The sequence below is a fragment of the Phycomyces blakesleeanus genome (assembly GCF_001638985.1).
Source record: "Phycomyces blakesleeanus NRRL 1555(-) unplaced genomic scaffold PHYBLscaffold_20, whole genome shotgun sequence".
NCBI lineage: Eukaryota > Fungi > Mucoromycota > Mucoromycetes > Mucorales > Phycomycetaceae > Phycomyces > Phycomyces blakesleeanus.
In genome coordinates, this window is record NW_017265153.1 from 545,744 (window position 1) to 563,534 (window position 17,791).

Consider the following 17,791-nt stretch of genomic DNA (forward strand, 5'->3'; position numbering starts at 1 on the left):
TTATTCTAGAATTGGTTATATTAGAAAGTTTGCTATCTAATCCGTTAAACCATCGGCGTAGGCGTGGGCTAAGCGAATTCCCAAATTTGTGAGAAAATTGTAACTTCGATGCTTCATTTCCCTTTAAAGCTACCCGTTGAAGATTTAACGGCTATCTAAGCCTCTAAAGCTGAACCTTATCCTCTGGATTCTTGAAGACATATCTACATGATATTTTTCAAATGATATAGCATAAACTATATAAGGAGGCTCTTGGCTAACGTGTATCACAATGGCAATCATAAATATAAGTTAGCTCTTTGCAAAACTCATTATATGGGACATGATATCAATTATTAACATAACACATTAAAGATTTTAGTGTAAATAAGAACATCTGTCTTTCGCATTCTTGCTAAATTTCTTCTATTTCGTATACTCCACTTTTATATACAAGCTAGTATGATCTTCATCACTCTCAAAAACACTCTCATAATTAGTAAAAGGAAGTTAATCTTCAAAAGTTCCACTTCCCCATATGAAAGAGACAAGTAATCAACTGCGAGAAGGTTGCATGGTATAACATTAAAGCCAAAGAAAGAATATAAAAAGTAAACTACCGGAAATAAGCTTGCTCTAATACAAGAGTATCCGGACCTCTACACGAATGCTTGGACAGATTATCTGTCCTAAAGGATTGGGATACAATTATCAAAAGGGTAAACTCGTGTGTTAAGCTGTGTCTGTTATTTGGCTATATAATTTAATATGTTTTCCATACCTATACAAACTCTTACTTATGTCGAAGCTTACGTATATGTTTTCTTAAGCGTATTATTGAAGTGGTAAACATATTAGGTTGTTCTTTGGATGTGCTTGTTTTAATAAAATAAGCTCAAATACAAGTAAATATAGCGTAAATTTTCTTTTATAACAGTAAAACCTTGGAAACAAAACAGAATATATATAGAAAATATTAACATAGATATTGTATTGGCCAATTATTTGTAAAAATGTATGTTAACAAGGTCATTATATTTGTTTTCTCTCTCATCACAACCATCGTATCCCTATTCTAAGTCGATGCATAATTTAAGCACAGATAATAGAAGACTGCTACTTTTTGTATAAATCATTTAAAGTCAGATAGAAAGCTCTCTAATAAAATGCTTATTACAAACAAAAAAAATTCAAACCACGAAACTTTAGCAGAAAACATGAGTACGAAAATTGCATTTTATTTTCCGAACACGACTGCCTATTTTTATGTCACAAATTTCAAATTTAAAAAAAAAGTATAAAAGAACTCCAATTTCACAACCTGAACAACTCATACTTACCTGGGTCGTGTGTCTGGTGATCAAGAAGACTGGACGCACAGCGGGGCTGACTGTCATTGCACAGCGATGGTTGGCACTGCTGCGAACGCCCTTCGGGGTGTCTCGAGACCACAATTTTTGCTTAAGGGAGTAATAGCTTGCTATTGACTCCCTGCCCAATTATCAAATAAACGAAAATAAAAAAATTTCATCAAATTAGGATATAATGATTATTTATGTTTATTAATTATTTATTTTTCTAACTTTTTATTATTTTTGTGACTTGCTTGTATTTCTTATATATTGTTTAATATTTTCACTATATTAAAACAGAATATCTATTTCGCTCATTTATACTTTGATTTTTATTTAAAGTCAGAAATATCCATATACTTGGCAAGCTTAATAACCCAAAAACTTGACATTTTGTATTTTCTCACGACCACGTGAAAATTGTTATAACTTGAATCTGTCTAATGTAACCCATGCCTTCTTTAACCGTTCCAATATGTTGGCTATCAAGAACCAGGCTTTAAGATCATCGTTTAAGGGCACGGTAAATACAATAGTATAAATAAGTCTAAGAAAACTAAAAGCAACTTTAGTCGTATCGTGCCCTGAGTACCTCTCCCGTTTCAAAGGTATAATGTACAAAGTGTTCTTTCCTTTCTAAAAAAAATAAAGAGAAAAAAACAACAACAACAAATAAACAATCCTAACATTTTGGGATAATTTACATAATAGACCGCCAATCCCATTAAATGTGTGGGCGTAATTGGATCTGGCCAGATGGGTTTGGGTATTGCCTATGTTACAGCCAATGTTACCAAGCTGCCAGTTGTTTTGATGGATATCAATAAAGAACAGACCGAGAAAGGACTTAAATTTATTGGTAAGAGTAAATTAAGTATGCAAATCGAAAATTTCGCTTTTTGTATCTCACAATATATATATATACACATACATATATATTTAAGACCGATTATTATTAAAGGATGTGGCAAAGCAAAAAATCACTCAGGAGCATGCAGAAGAGACACGCGCTCGATTTTCTACCACAAACACACTGGAATCTTTGTCAGATGCCGACTTTTTGATTGAGGCAGCATCTGAGAATCTCAACATCAAATCTGCAATCTTTAGAAATCTCGATACAATTTGTAAACCAGAGGCTATCCTGGCTACAAACACAAGTAGTATTAGCATCACGAAAATCGCTGCCGCTACAAAGCGCCCTGAGAAGGTTATTGGTATGCATTTCATGAACCCTGTACCAGTCATGAAGCTAGTAGAAATCATTCCCGGACTAGCAACGTGCCCTGAGGTATTGGAGACAACACGTACCTTGGCTACTTCTATGGGAAAGACATGCACTGTGGTCAAAGATATTCCTGGCTTTGTGGCCAACCGCCTTTTGATGCCTTATATTAACGAAGCAGTGATGTTATTGGAATGCGAATTTGCAAGCGCAGAGGATATTGATATTACTATGAAACTGGGTACCAACATGCCTATGGGTCCATTGACACTCGCCGACTTTATTGGTCTTGATACGTGTCTAGCTATTATGAAAGTGCTTCATGAAAACACTGGAGACTCTAAATACCGGCCCGCAGTATTGCTCCAGAAATATGTTGATGCTGGCTGGATGGGCAAGAAGTCTGGGCGTGGAATCTACAATTACAAATAAATAAAGAATATATATCTAAATGACTCTATATATGTATGTGTGTGAGTACCTCTATTTTCATATTCCATGACTGTCTGTGTGCTCTAGTCTATCTTGTCTGTCGTTCATTCTGTCTGTTTTGGCAACCCCCTCCTTACCCCCCTTATTTGGCCTTTTTCTTTCTTGTATTGGATTGTTTTTTTTTGCTTATTCGTTACGACGAACTAAGCTCAATGAAGGAAGTTGGTGGCTCTCTTCGTCATGCTATAGGCAATACGTATGCTCCATCAAGGCAAGCGATTTCTTTTCATATTAACATGTATTTATTGAACTGACATGTCAATGGCATTGTAGGGATCTGAGTGTGGTACTTGAGGAATGTGAATCAACTCAAAATCAATACCTCGAATCAACATTCATTAGCTCAGCAAGTTATTCTACTCCACTTCGACGCGCCCGTGCTGATACCATGCCTTCTATTCTACCTGAGCAAAGTCATACAACACATGTTTATAATACCAACAATAGTGGAAGGCATCGGTCTGGGTCACTTCATTTGCCAACCCTATTTGACCCTCCTGTTTTTGGCCAATCATGGATACAGCCACTCAAGCACGATATCCTTGGAACTGACAGCGAATCATCTATTGCATGTACATTACGCTCTATTGGGCTCGAGGACAACGAGGGAGAGAGTACACAACAGCAGCAGCAACAACAGCCGCAACAACAGAGGCCAGCGGAACATCGAAGTCGGTCTTATTCTGTTAATGCAGCTGGTTACCAAGAAAATCGAGTAACCGTGCCAACCACAACCTTTATTGACCGCCTTGTTGGAAATCAACCACGTCAGAGGGCAGCATCTATGGGACCGATGGACTATAGTCCAGTATGGCAATGGACACCCCTTCCAGACAATCCCAAAGACGCTGCTCTTTCACTCGGGGATTCGGAGCTTTTGGCCAACATGTTTCAAGACACAACAGATCAGCAGGAAGTGTATGCAGGAGAGGTAAGGGATATATTCATACGCACACAAACATATACGAGCTATCTATATAAGAGAAAGAGAACAACAATGGCAGCATGTTTTATTATTTTCTTTGTGTACTCCAACCCACCCCTTACCTTTTGTTTACTACATGATAGCAATCTCTCCAAGACCCACCGACGCCACAGATACCATCAAGGTCTTTGTGGATTGGAAACATCGATAGGTCTATTACAACAGAATATCTAACCCACACATTTATTGCGTATGGACCTATCGAAAGTGTGAGACTATTGATGGAAAAAGAATGTGCGTTCGTAAATTTCTTTGAGACCGAGGATGCTATTCATGCCAAAGATGAAGTCTTGGGGCGATTAAATGGAAAAATTGGTCAATGTACAGTCAGAATAGGCTATGGTAGAGCAGATGCTGTATCGTCTGAAGCCAATGTATCACGGCCTACTCGTGCCTTGTGTAGGTTTAATTTCTATTCATAAGTTTTCCTTGAGATATACTAACCTCTCTATATGTGCATAGGGCTAGGAAATCTACCACCAGACACAACATCCGGAAGTCTTGAGCAGCTGTTTTCAACTTTCGGATTTGTTGAATCAGTACGCGTGCTATCATATAAAAATTGTGCTTTTATTAATTTCGAGAAAATTGACAATGCAGTGGCAGCCAAAGAAGCGCTATTAAGCAACGACATATTATTACAGCGTTTACTAGGCACACGCATTGGGTTTGCCAAAGTACCACCTGCAAAGCCTCAACAAACGGTGGATAGTCTTGCGATCCCATCAAAATCGTCCAAAAAATCAAATGAAACTACCAACACCACATCAACCGCCACAAAAAACTCGGCACCCAATACCACTAGCAACGTTACTAAATCGACAACTGCTTGGATTATGGGAATTGAGCGTATGTTAAAGGAGTGCGACGCAGAGAGTATTCCAACGACCATAAAAGGTATACTATATTCTAAAACACTCCTTTGAACATACAGTAATTAACATGAGTCCATATGCCAATAAATAGGTTTAAAAGGATCAACGAGCTATTTTGAATCCATTCCACCTGTCCCAGGATTTAGCCAAACTCGAAAACACGATGCAGGGAGGTTAAGAGAAGTTCGAAGACGTCTCGATAGCATTGTCAAGTCAGAAGAAGCTGACGGAATAGCTCAAAATTACATGGATGATATGGCAGAGCTCAGTAGTGGTGTGTATTACAAAATATATACCCATATCACCTCTCCTTTCAGTATGAATCAAAGCTGACTTGTGAAATAGACTATATTGGTAATACAGTCGTTCAACGGTTATTCGAGAAGTGCAGTGAGAAAACCAAAACGATCATGTTGGAGAAAGTGGCACCGCATTTGGCAGCCATCAGCGTCCATAAAAATGGCACTTGGGCTGCTCAGAAAATTATCGAAACCGTGCGCTCCCCAACCCATGTAAGAGTTTAGCAAACAGATTTATATTTACTCTGAAATTAATTATCCTTTTATCCCTATAGATACAGTTGGTCTGTCAGCATCTTAAGCCATATATTCCTCCACTTCTTCTAGATCCATTTGGAAATTATGCAGTTCAGTGCTGTATACGACTTGGCCCAGAGCATAATCAATTTGTTTTCTTTGCAATGGCTCAAAAGATTGTTATGATTGCTCAAGGTAGATTTGGAGCCAGAGCTACCCGGGGAATCCTTGAGAGCTCATTCGTTACTCTGCCGCAGCAGGTGAAGTACAATATTAGGAGCACCATATGTATACCAAGTATTAATTTGTTTTATAACAGCAACTCATCGCAGCTGCCCTTCTTTATCATGTCGCTCCTTTGTCAGTGCACTCTAATGGTGCACTCTTACTTTCTTGGCTTATGGACTCATCGCTCATGGAGCAGCGCACAGAGTTAATGGCTAATCTATTTGCTCCACACTTGTCCCTTATATGTACACACAAACTAGGCTCCCAAATGATCCTCAAAATCATTAATCAAACAACGTGTCTAACCGCTCAACAGATCATTGTAAATCGTCTTCTTGAGCCCACCGTCCTTGATACCATCTTAACTGATTCAATTCGAGGAGTTTCGTTTGTTCAAAAGGCCTGTAAAAGCTCTCATTTGGCACCAGACGAGCAAAAAAAGCTCATCGATCGGGTCACTATTATCCTAGCTGAACACCAAGGACCTACTTACACAAAACTATTGCAAGAAATTTCCCTCGGATAAGAAGTCCTCTTTCTATGATATTCTTTTCTTTCTTTCTTTCGCTTCCGTATAAGTTGGAATGCACGTTATTAATAGAAAAAAGAAGATTAATAATAACGATATTAACAAAGAAGATGATCCTATTTCTCTCCTCCATTTGTGTTTACTCGTCAATGGCTTCTGAAGGTGCCACAGACGGCGAGGGAACTTCGGATGTGTCCTTTTGTACCAGAGTGCTATCCTTGATATCATCTTGAGTGCGTGCTTGTTGACGTCCTTCAAATTCTTCTTGCGCTACTTTTGCTAGATTACTCTGTTTTTCTAAAATAGCTATATCTTTCTCGGTAAGGGTTGCTGGTAGGTAGCACAGCGAAGGACTCGTTTTCGTCATCAAGAAGTGTGCCTGGTTTTTATGTTGCCGCAACACTACGCTTTCCTATTAAAGAAGTATAAGCGTTTTTAATATTCTATCTACATTCTCTGACAGCATACTATTCCCACGCGTTTACTATTTTCTTTAGAAATTCCAATTTTTACTTACTCTCTTCTCTTCCAATGCACGTTGGGCTTGCCTCTTCCGCGCTTCTATTGCCTGCTGTTTTTGTTCTCGCTCTGCTTGTATTTCTTCTCCAATTTCTTTTTTCTCATTCGCTAGTTTTTCTTGTAACTTGCTTTCAATCGCCAATCGTTTCTTTTCCTATGTGCACCAATTGATCTAATCAATCTAACAATCTACGCAAATAATATCACAAAAAAACAAATAAATAAAAAAGAAAGTATATGCTTACCGCATCACTTTTATTCTCGCTATCATCTTTAAACTTGTTAAGTGTTCCGAGAAGAACTCCAAATAATCGCTGATTGCGTTGATTTCCGTCTGTATTAAGTTGAAGGCGTGGTCGTTTTGGCTAAAAGTCCATTTAGTCATTACTTTACGATTCTGTGTATTCAATGAACCTTTTCTTCAAAATATACCTCTGCTGGAATTTCAGCTCCTTGGCTGTCTTGAGGCAGTCTTTTACGAGAAATACCACCTGTTGCCTGAGGTGGGACGACAATACTCGATTTGACCATGACTAAAGAAAAAGTATGAGAAAAAATGATAGGAAGAAGGATTTGAAGCTGCTGAATTTCATTTGTCTTCTTCTCCACCTACCGTCACATGTGACGCTTTCCCTTTCGCTTCATTTAAATTGTATTGTATTTTACACAGCCTTTCAGCAAAAAATAAAACATTTAATTTAATTTGATATGCAAGTAAGAATAGCGCCTGCAAGTATTTATCTCTTACTTGATAAAGCACGTCGGTCAACCCATTATTGAGAATTATAAACCTCAACGTCGTCGAAGTTTTTGATGACGAACCCAAATAAGTTATATTATTATTTACAATATTAATAACAGGTAGCAAATCGAGGGTAAACTGAACCAGATTTGCCATATAGGTTAACATAGCTCAGCTAGACAACATAATCGCAAAAAAATTATAATAATAAAGTAATTGAAACGAGAACAATCGAGTTAAACTAAGAAAACTCTTACTTAGAGATATCTATTACAGGTATTACAAATACTACCAAAACTGTCAAGAGCACAAATTCAATAAAAAGGAAACTATATGAGTTTACACTAATAAAAAGAGCTGGTATTTATAAGATGAATATTGTATTCAAATAATTACACTATATTTTCAACCCGTAACTGCTTCTCGGGGATACACTATAGTGTCTTTAAACTAGTGTATAATAATTATACTGAAAACAATACGTACTATTATATTATCGAGTTTTTTAATTAACAAGAAATGAACATCAATTTTTATATTTCACACAAATCACAAAGTTGATACCTAAAATCTTCACACCTCTGAAAAATTGGATATTGGTACTTCATTACTTATGATCCAGCGTTCACAAGATATACTCAATAGTGTCCAAGTATTAACTTTAATCAAATTACTGTTCTTGGCTTTTAATTTCCTACCAAACTCTCTAAACCCCTTTTTTTCTCAGCCATATTATTGGAGTATTGGCTCCCAGTATTCTTACTATCATATATTTGTGAAATAGAGAGAGGTAGTATATGCCAAGTTATCCATGTATTTCTAATGATCTCTCTCTCTTTTTTTAAGCTATAGATAATTTTTTTTCCAAGATTGTTACCTTGCAGTGAAAAACACTATACAAGGCGCACAATTGAGTGCTTATGTTATGTAAAAAATGAGAAATCACAAAGGTTCTTTATTTTCATATTTGGTGAACTGGTTCACAGAATGCTGGACAATGTTGCGGTAGTCTTCATCACTTAAACTACGCCATCCATCCTTGATCCTGGTGAGAATGGTCTCATTGTCTTTCAAGCTTTTCCTTCTCACTCTGTCCTTCGCCACTTTCCAGAACATCTCGATAGGGTTCAGTTCCGGAGAGTATACCGGAAGGTAAACCGAATTGTATCCTCTAGAGGAGATATAACGACTGATATCTGCACTCTGGTGGATGGGTGCATTATCCACCACTAGGAAGTTGCCTTTCATATTGGCATACTTGTCAATCTCACCAAGGACAGCTTTCACGAACATAAAGAAATGCCCGGTCACTGTACCATTTGAACCGGACTCACCAGAAGAGGACTGCTTGCAGAACTTAGGATTCCTCAAGCTGACGTAAATAAGGCCTTTGGCCGATATAGCCCCAAGAATGGTAAGAGGGTGGGACCTGGTGGTTGGGGTGGTGGTGACTCCCTTCTTTCCCTTCTCGGACCATCCTCTTCCGTGCCGCATGTTGATATCGAAGGCAGACTCGTCCAAGAAAACACAGTTGGTCATGTAGTTGGCACTTGTTTTCTTCATCTGCAGAATCCAGTTATATCTTGCCTCAATATTCTCCTCACTGTTCTTCGCTACAGGCTGCTTATAGACCTTTTTGAATGTGAGGTTGCATTCGTTGGCCATAAACCTCCTGACAGTCTCTTTCGACACGTTGATCTCGCCAAACACCGAGACGAGATGGTCCATCACGTCTTTAACGTAGACAGATGCATCTTCGGCAACGAATTCTTTAATGCACTTCTTGTGCTCGTCGGTCAGTCCTTTTTCCCGCCCTTCTTGCCACGGTTGAACAAGTTTTCCGGGTCTTCATCGTACTTCTTCACCCAACGTTGTGCCACTCTGGCGCTTATGTTCAATTGCTTTGCTGCAGCCTTAGCACTAAGCAATTTCTCATCCTTCAGCTTGAAAAACTTGATGATGTCCTCATCAGTGTAAGTATTACGCTGACGAGTAGTCTTGCTTTTTTTCATTGGGGGATGATTGGACTTCCTGTTTGGTCCTCTGCCTGGTCACTCTAATATGGATATATATTTAAATACGCTTTTAATTATCACTTTTTTTTTAAAAAAATAAATAAATAAATACCTCTGAGGCTTTTGAAATTCTATCTCTATTTCTTGATTCAAGAAATTGGGAATGTGTTGCTATGGTCTCAAGGCCATGACTATCCTCATCAACTATATGACCCAAAGCTTGAGAACCGCCTTTATTAACGCTCTTTCCTTGACCGTCTTTATACACGAATTTAACGGAGGAAAATTTTGGTATAGTAAAAACTTAGATAATTGAGAAAGGAGGTACGTATTGTTTTTTTAAGTAAAAGTAAAGTTTTATACGGGCAGGTTCTTTTTGTGAAATCCATTCATAAGAGTTAAAGAGTTAATAGTTAGTCACAAGGTATTGTATTAAGTCACATGATATACACTGAAACTAAGGTTTTTGGTTTTATAGCTTCTTGTTTCCCCTAACATTTTGAAAAAGTCTTTTTATTTCTTAGATGTCCTATATACGAAGGGAACTTGATGTACTTGTTACATGATTTTCTACAAGAAAAATAAATTAAGATCTTAAAAGTGAGCCTTACACAAATGTTTTACTGTGTTTATAGGCCTAGTCTTGCTGATTTAATGTACATAATGACCCTAAACTTAAAATTTTCATCTTTCTTGTAAATTCCCTAACTGGTTTCTTTTATGCAAATACCTTAGTGTTAAATCTGACGTGAAATTCTCATAAGTCTAAGCACTCTCTAAGCAGCTCTATTTATTTAATTTTAAGAAAAAGCAAATTCCCTCTTTTTAAAGCTTTCGTCTGAGGATGAAATAGTCTTTCGCGTTGGTTTTTAGCTTTGAGGTACAGCTATTTGTGTCGACAAACTCAGTCAAATACCTTTACTCAACTCAATTTAACAAAATTCAATTAGAAACAGAAATAAATATAAAAATAAGCAAGTGCAGTATAGATGCGATCTACCAAAATCTTTATAATCTGTGTCATATTTCGACTTGTGAATGCCATATTTACTCGTACTTACGACAATCCCGATGAATACTGGCAATCACAAGAAGTAGCTCATCAAATGGTGTTTGGATATCCTTTTTCAAATTGTATATATAAATCATCTATACATTAATCAAATGCAAAATCATACTTCCTTGACGACTTCACACATATGGCTATGTGACCTGGGAGTGGCACGAAAGGATTCGTAGCTATACTCATCCCCTTGTATTCGCCACACTTTATAAATGTATTCAACTACTTGGCCTAGAAGAGACTGATGCCTTGGTATGTATACAATAAGTATAGATCCATTAATATTAAGAAATACAAACTTGAATGTCTTTAAATAACTAAAAAAAATAGATCGTTTCTCCTCGCCTACTACAAGGGTTTTTCTCAGCAGTTGCTGACTATGGAACATATACACTTGCTATTCGCATATTTGGTATCACAATCGAGCCTTATATCGTAAAGTATTATGAGTATTCTCGAGCATTGCTTGCCAAAAAAAAACTTATATTCTTTTTTTTTGGTAGTTATTTATGACATTATGCTCATGGTACAACTTCTTTATGGCCGGAAGAACTCTTTCAAATTGCATGGAGATGGTTCTTACTATTCTGGCTCTCAATTATTGGCCACTACAAAATTGCCCAGATCAAAACTGGAGAAAACACCTGAGATTTAGTCTTGGCCTCGCTTCTTTGGCATGCTTGATGCGACCCACAAATGGAATCGTGTGGCTTTTTCTTGGTCTCCATTTACTAGCTAATAGACCTCGTTACAGATGGGAAATCGCGTTTGAAGCGGCCACGATTGTGTAAATATTATATACATCTTCTACGTTAGCCTTACTTATATACGTGTAATTTTTAGATCAATTGCTGTGATCATAAACACATTGTTGGACACACATATATACACTGGATCATGGTATAATGTCTTCCACGAACCCGTAATTGCTCCATTGACTTTCTTTCGTTTAAACGTATTGGCTTCAGTATCTCTGTTTTATGGTGTTCATCCATGGCATTGGTACATATCCCAAGGATTACCAGTGATGACAACCACACTTTTACCACTTGTGGTGTACGGGGTTTGGCGTATACAAAAGTCATTCAATAACAACACCAGCATCAGGGCGCTTCCATTTTTAAAGCTTGTACTCTGGGTAGTTAGTGTCTATAGCTTGCTATCTCACAAGGAATTTCGTTTCTTGTTTCCCATATTTCCACTTCTACTGATATTTGCAGCATTCGGCTTGGAACAGGTGCCATCCAAAAAATGGCGTAGATGGATAGTAATAGGCTTAGTAGGTACACAATTGCCACTGTCTATTTATTTATCGTTATGGCATCAAAGAGGCGTCATGGATACCATGTTGTGGTTACGTCAAGAAGCTCGGAATTCACCTATATCGATACATGTATTGATGCCTTGCCACTCCACACCCTATCAATCTATTTTACACTCCAAATCTACCCCCATAAAATTCTTAACATGCGAGCCGCCACTTGTAGGTCAGTCGACAGCAGGTTATATGGATGAGGCCGATGTATTTTATGCCGACCCAGTGGCGTTTGTAAGCACTTTTGACACGTGGCCAACCCATATCGTGATGTTTGAATCCGTTCAAGCTCAACTCAAAAACACTCTACATCAATATGAGATATGCAAACGTTTCTTCAATAGTCATTGGCACGACGACTGGAGACGGCAAGGAGATATACTAGTTCTGTGCAGAAATAAAGAGACAAGACAAATTCATGAGTGAATGCAGGATACAGAAAACATAGAGAATAGACTTAACTTTCCCCAACCACACCTCTTTCTTCCCCCCCAACCCTTTTAGTCTCGGACGCTTCTCGCATGTAAAATGCTATAACAAAGGAGGCGTGCTTGTAAGATGGCCTGCATTGTTCTATAAATCTTTTTGGTAGCCAGTAAAAACAGAAGGAGAGAAGCGCACTGTTACTCTAATGAAAAAGAAAAGTAAAAGGAAGAAAAAGAAAATATAAGAGAAAGAAAGAAGTAAAGGAAGAAGTAAAGAAAGAAAGAAAGGTTGAGGAGAATGTGTAGTATGGCATGAATGTATATAGGTTTTCAGTCGTCCGGGTCGATGATCCATATACAGCCAGACTTGCTTGCTGGTGTCATGTCTTCAAATTCCTTTGCCGTGACCCACCGCCTCCATGCCTCAAGATATCCCTGTTCGAGATTTCTTGTCCATCTTTGAGTGTCAAACAACCGACTTTCTTCACGGGTCTCAAATAGACGTTTACGGAGATGCATCAATGCACCATGACCCCGCCGCTGCATTTCGCCTGTAGAATTAGGAGTATATGTGTAAGATAGTCCCTGGGCTAACTCAACTGCCCTGTCTTCATATTGCTGTTCATTAGAAACCACCATTTCGTCACCAAATCCTGTAGCAAGAGCAATACTAGCTCCCACACGCGAGCACATCTTGTGTACATGTTTAGGGAAAGTAACGATAGGAGTGCCTGACCATAAGATATCTGCAGCTGTGGTATGAGCATTGCATTCGGGTGTATCGAGAAATATGTCAGCCACGCGACCACGATGAATGTGAATATGTTTAGGGGCGACATCTGTAAAAAGCACTCGACGAGCAACTTGCGCTCCAGCCCACTCCGTAGCCCGCTGCCGCAGATGTTGCTCACCCGCAGGAGGAAAGCGCAACAGCCAGAGTACTGAGTTAGGTACACGTTCGAGAATACGCAGCCACATACGGAATGTCGATGGCTCAAGCTTGTACAACTGGTTAAAATTAGCAAATATAACCATATCATCTGGTATTGTAGGGAACACCTCACGACGCATTGACCATCGCTTGTCTTCTTCGATAGCCCACTGCTGCTCAGGTGTAGTTCCATTGGTCGTAGAGTTCTCGCGGAATCCTTGTTTATGATCGTTGACAAAATAAGAAGCAGGCATGTAAATAAATTTTTCAGTATACACAAATTCGTCCGTGTCTTCTTCTGGGTCTACATCGCCTTCAAAGTCACCGTTTGTGTGGTCCAGTAAGGGGCGGGAGCGCCATAATTCACCACTAACCATCTCGGGTGGACAAACTATAGGATCAGCAATGATCCAATCACACCAGCCGCCTCCTAACGTGCCGGCAAACCCCATAAAAGAGCACTGGACAGGACTGGGGCGGGCAGCAAATATCTCATTACGGGCACCCTTGGTATATCCGTTAAGATTGATTAAGACATGGATACCATCTGCTACAATGCGCTCGACTACTTGTTGGTTGGACCATGTTGATACATTCAAAAACTGTTCAGCCTCACGTTCAATTTTCTGGCGATAAGGAGAATTATCACTGGGCGTAGTCGCGTAACATATAATTTCATAATGGGTCTTGTCGTGGAATCCAAATACAGATTGCATCAGGTGAGCCAGTGGGTGGTTATTAAAGTCGGACGACACATAGCCTATTTTGAGGCGTGGGGATGGAGGAGGTGGAGGAGGATATACATGCTCTGGTAACCAAGGTGCTGACAAAATATTGTGAGATATCCGCAAGGCATTACGATGTGAGATAAGCCGCACTTGACGGGCACTCAGTGGGTAGGTGAACGTATGAAACGGTAGGACAGTAGGGACAGGTGGAGCAGGCAGAGATGATGGGATATGTGGCCGAGCGTACTTTTGTATGAGGTTTTGGTTAATAAGCGTAGGGCCAGGATGTGGACCATTGTTGACCAAGGTCATGCCATAATTTTCAATATACCAACTACGTTGCATGCGTCGAATAGAGCGTTCTATTAGTCTAATAAGCCATCCGCCCTCATTCTTCTTCTTATTCTTCTTATTAGCAGTATCAAAGAATGTTAGTCTAGCTCTCCATTGATCGGCAAGTCGCTGAGGAAGAACATCCGTATCATGAGGTACAGAATTCACCAGACACTCCACTATTTCTTCTCCTACGGTTTTTTCATGACGGCCCTGTTGCTTGAGGATGCCCGAGCCCCATGAAGCACCTTCATCCAATTGTCGTTCAACAATATCTACTACTCGGCCAATCCATCCACTACGAGCGTTCTTATCTTGGGTACTGGGAAAGAAGTTTCCAAATGCGTCTACAACTCCTTCATCTCCAGCACCCCCGCGTCCACGCCAGTCGCACACACCACCGAGTGAGTTCACAAGCCCGCAAATCGCATCCACAAAATTTGGATTAACTTCAACTGCGCGTCTATACCATTGTACTGAGTCTTGCACACGCCCCATATCTTTGATTGCATTTCCAAGATTAGCAAGTGCAACATCGAAACGAGGATTAAATTCCACAGCCTTTTCATACATCGACACAGCCTCTGTAAGATGACCCATGTCTTTGAGGAGAGATCCGAGATTTGTATACAAATGCGGATGCCGCGGGTCAAGCTGAAGTCCGTACATGTAGTACTGCATGGCCAACATTGTTCCAGTAATTGGTGTCGATTGAGACTGCTGTTGAGCAGGGGTCATAAGAGTTACAGATTGTGCTGTAGCTACACTCGAGATGTTACTGAGGATTATACCCAAGTTATTGGCAGTGGAAGGGCTAGGGTGAAGGGCAAGACTAAGATAATAAAGTGGTAAAAGGAGTCCTAAGGTGGGAGCAACGGATGTATCGGATGCAGCTGCGGCCAAAGCAGGTGTTGACGGGCTCATAATATCTTGAAATAGCTTAGCAAGGGTAAGAAGAAGAGTAGATGTTGTCTGATTGGCCTGTTGGACCGTAGAGCTTGTAACTGAGCTTGTAGCAGGGGTTATGATACCAGCTGTGGCGGAACTGTCAGTGTGAGTGTTCACTCCAAGGCTAGCAAGCCCTGGAAGAAGTCCATGTGTAGTACCAAATGCTATTTGTAGTAAGCGAGATGTCTGCTCTGGCTGCAGAAGTACCAGAGGTAATGTTGATGGACTAAGTAATTTTCCGTATCGCTTGGCATCGAGTACTTGAGTGGAACCGCAGGCCAAGGCAAGATGATTTGTTAAATTTAATAAATTCATGCCAAAAACCAGCTCTAATCCACGTTCATAATCCTTTCGGGCACCTGGTACATCTCCAAGTGCATATTTGAGATTCCCTTTGGCGTAAAACAGGTTCTGTAGTCGCGGCAATTGGTGTATTGGCAAATGGCGTGGGCGTGACAGCACTTCGCTGTAGGATGGGAAAAAATACTGCTCCACAAATTCGCATACAGCCAATGCCTCTTGGTAGCGCGGGCATGCCTTCTCTTCTTTGCTGTCGGAATGTAAAGGCGGTATGGTCGAACAAAGGACACCTACCAAATTTTCAACAGCATCCCAGTAGGCCGGCCTTAACTTGACTGCTTGGTACCACCATCTTTCAGCTTCTCCTGTACGGCCCATGCTGCGGAGTGTTGTACCAATGTTACTCATTGCCTCCACATAGTTCATATCATATTTCAGAATTAAATGATTATATTGTAACGAAGATTGATAGTCCTTGAATGTATAATACACACAAGCTAATAGCAATAAAGTTGGTAAATGGGTAGGAAATGCTTGATGAAGAGAATGTAACAAAGTTAAAAGAGATGGATCCTGGGGAGTGCTGTTATAAAGAGTATGAGCATACTGAAGCATATTCTCGCGGCACTCCTCGGTCATTTCTGGAGAAGAGAATAGGCCAACTCCTCCCCCACTGGTTGTATTTCCAATACCCGTTGGTGTATAAGGAGTTGAAGATTGGGCTCTACTTCCAGTATTAGCTATGAAAGGAAGAGTATTTGATGCTCTTCTTGGTACGTAAAGATCATGATGACGATGGTAGCTATGATGATTAAGATCAAATGGTTGCATTTTAAGTTGCTGTTGTTGATGATGTTGATGATGTTGATGATGCTGGTGATGATGTTGCTGTTGCTGCTGCTGCTGCTGCTGCTGCTGCTGCTGCTGTTGTTGTTGTTGTTGTTGTTGTTGTTGAAGTTGTTGAAGTTGTACTTGCTGAAGTTGTACTTGCTGAAGTTGTGTCTGTTGAATTTGTACTTGTTGTGCTTGTTGCGCATGCTGTTGCTGTACCGCTTGTAACTGTACTTGTTGTTGTTGTTGTTGTATATATTGTTTGTGGAACTCAGGGTCAACTCGACTAGAAAGATACTGCCGTCGTTTGGGATCATAATATTGATTTACCCATCCAGAAGAGCCTTCAAAATAATAGCTAGCCAATGTTGGCGATTGAGGGGGAACCATAATTGAAGGAGAATAAATTTGAGATACAGCTCTCTGTTGCTGCTGCTGCTGCTGTTGCTGTTTTTGCTGCTGCTGTTGTTGCTGTTGCTGTTGTTGCTGTTGTTGTTGTTGTTGTTGTTGTTGTTGTTGTTGTTGTTGTTGTAAATGATGTACTTGCTGAGGTTGATTATGGTGTTGATCTTGAGGCTGAGATTGCCAGTAAGGGTAAGGCGTGTTTAGATTATGTGCGAGGAATTCATGTTGAAAGTAAGCAAATGCTGCTGGGTCATCTTGTACAATATGATGTAGAGCCTAATAACTTGTTTATCAACAAAAGGCGAAAAAATAATTTCATTCTTTATTAATTTCATTTTACTCACAGCAAGCGTTTCTGGATTGGCATTGTGATTCATTCGTGCACCTCCCATGACTGGAGGTTGAAGGTGTTTATCAGCAGAGAGATTGCCAGACGCACGGTGCTGATGATAAAGCATGCGTTGGATTTTTCCCTCAAGTAGGAAATCAAGAGAAGGAATGAAAATGAAAATGAAAAATAAAAAATAAAGGAGACCGGCTTTTTCTGTCCTTATGCTAAACTGGATTTTGTGTGTGTCCAAGTGTGGAACAATGATACGTCATGCCTAACCCCGCCCAGTACAAGAAGATTGAGTTTTTGATATATGATGAAAAAGACTCGGTGTCCTACCAACACTATTTTTCTCCTTTAAGTTGTGTCTTTAGATATAATTTTGCAAATATCAGAGCGGCAGCTCTGACTACAAGTACGGTAAAGCACTGGAACCTGGCCTCTTGTTTGAGCTCCCATTCCTATTTCTACTTCCACTCCCACTTCCACTTGTACTTGTGCGTGTACTTCTTCTTCTTCTTGCGTGTGGGCGTGTGTTTGAATGCGGTGCGGAAGACTTTCCCGTCGTAGCACCAGGAGCCCTTGATGAAATAAAGGTTCTTGGCAATTTGAACATCTCGCAGTGAGGGAATCTGTTTGACTCAGTTGATTGGCTAATCGAGACGGTAACAACCACGGTTCGGTGTCCAGCTTTAGCCGGCCCG

General features: G+C 39.8%; 6 protein-coding genes across 6 annotated transcripts; 3 read left to right on the forward strand and 3 right to left on the reverse strand.

Annotated features, from left to right (window-relative positions):
* Window positions 1–144: 144 nt before the first annotated feature.
* Window positions 145–1,376, reverse strand: PHYBLDRAFT_70453 (hypothetical protein; the record flags this gene model as incomplete). Its single annotated transcript, XM_018442284.1, has 3 exons — window positions 145–256; window positions 600–733; window positions 1,320–1,376. 3 exons carry the CDS (start codon window positions 1,374–1,376, stop codon window positions 145–147), a joined length of 303 nt encoding a protein of 100 aa, XP_018287930.1.
* A 430-nt stretch (window positions 1,377–1,806) lies between these two features.
* On the forward strand, window positions 1,807–3,005 carry PHYBLDRAFT_182670 (hypothetical protein; the record flags this gene model as incomplete). Its single annotated transcript, XM_018438658.1, has 4 exons — window positions 1,807–1,854; window positions 1,904–1,939; window positions 2,043–2,190; window positions 2,276–3,005. The coding sequence occupies 4 exons, from the start codon at window positions 1,807–1,809 to the stop codon at window positions 2,986–2,988; spliced, it is 945 nt and encodes a 314-aa protein (XP_018287931.1). The 3' UTR covers window positions 2,989–3,005.
* Window positions 3,006–3,200: 195 nt separating this feature from the next.
* PHYBLDRAFT_188184 (hypothetical protein) lies at window positions 3,201–6,275 on the forward strand (the record flags this gene model as incomplete). The annotated part of the gene is made up of 8 exons (XM_018439461.1): window positions 3,201–3,244; window positions 3,322–3,979; window positions 4,117–4,432; window positions 4,496–4,930; window positions 5,000–5,182; window positions 5,254–5,420; window positions 5,483–5,704; window positions 5,764–6,275. The coding sequence occupies 8 exons, from the start codon at window positions 3,201–3,203 to the stop codon at window positions 6,196–6,198; spliced, it is 2,460 nt and encodes an 819-aa protein (XP_018287932.1). The 3' UTR covers window positions 6,199–6,275.
* Window positions 6,276–6,340: 65 nt separating this feature from the next.
* PHYBLDRAFT_70450 (hypothetical protein) lies at window positions 6,341–7,251 on the reverse strand (the record flags this gene model as incomplete). The annotated part of the gene is made up of 4 exons (XM_018442283.1): window positions 6,341–6,613; window positions 6,719–6,874; window positions 6,966–7,085; window positions 7,135–7,251. 4 exons carry the CDS (start codon window positions 7,249–7,251, stop codon window positions 6,341–6,343), a joined length of 666 nt encoding a protein of 221 aa, XP_018287933.1.
* Window positions 7,252–10,466: 3,215 nt separating this feature from the next.
* On the forward strand, window positions 10,467–12,281 carry PHYBLDRAFT_149075 (hypothetical protein; the record flags this gene model as incomplete). The annotated part of the gene is made up of 5 exons (XM_018432211.1): window positions 10,467–10,571; window positions 10,697–10,792; window positions 10,871–10,975; window positions 11,044–11,327; window positions 11,384–12,281. 5 exons carry the CDS (start codon window positions 10,467–10,469, stop codon window positions 12,279–12,281), a joined length of 1,488 nt encoding a protein of 495 aa, XP_018287934.1.
* Window positions 12,282–12,673: 392 nt separating this feature from the next.
* On the reverse strand, window positions 12,674–16,030 carry PHYBLDRAFT_96261 (glycosyltransferase family 41 protein; the record flags this gene model as incomplete). Its single annotated transcript, XM_018443961.1, has 2 exons — window positions 12,674–15,253; window positions 15,338–16,030. Coding segments are annotated over 2 exons (3,273 nt in total), but the record flags the coding sequence as incomplete, so codon positions are not given.
* Between the last annotated feature and the right edge of the window lie 1,761 nt (window positions 16,031–17,791).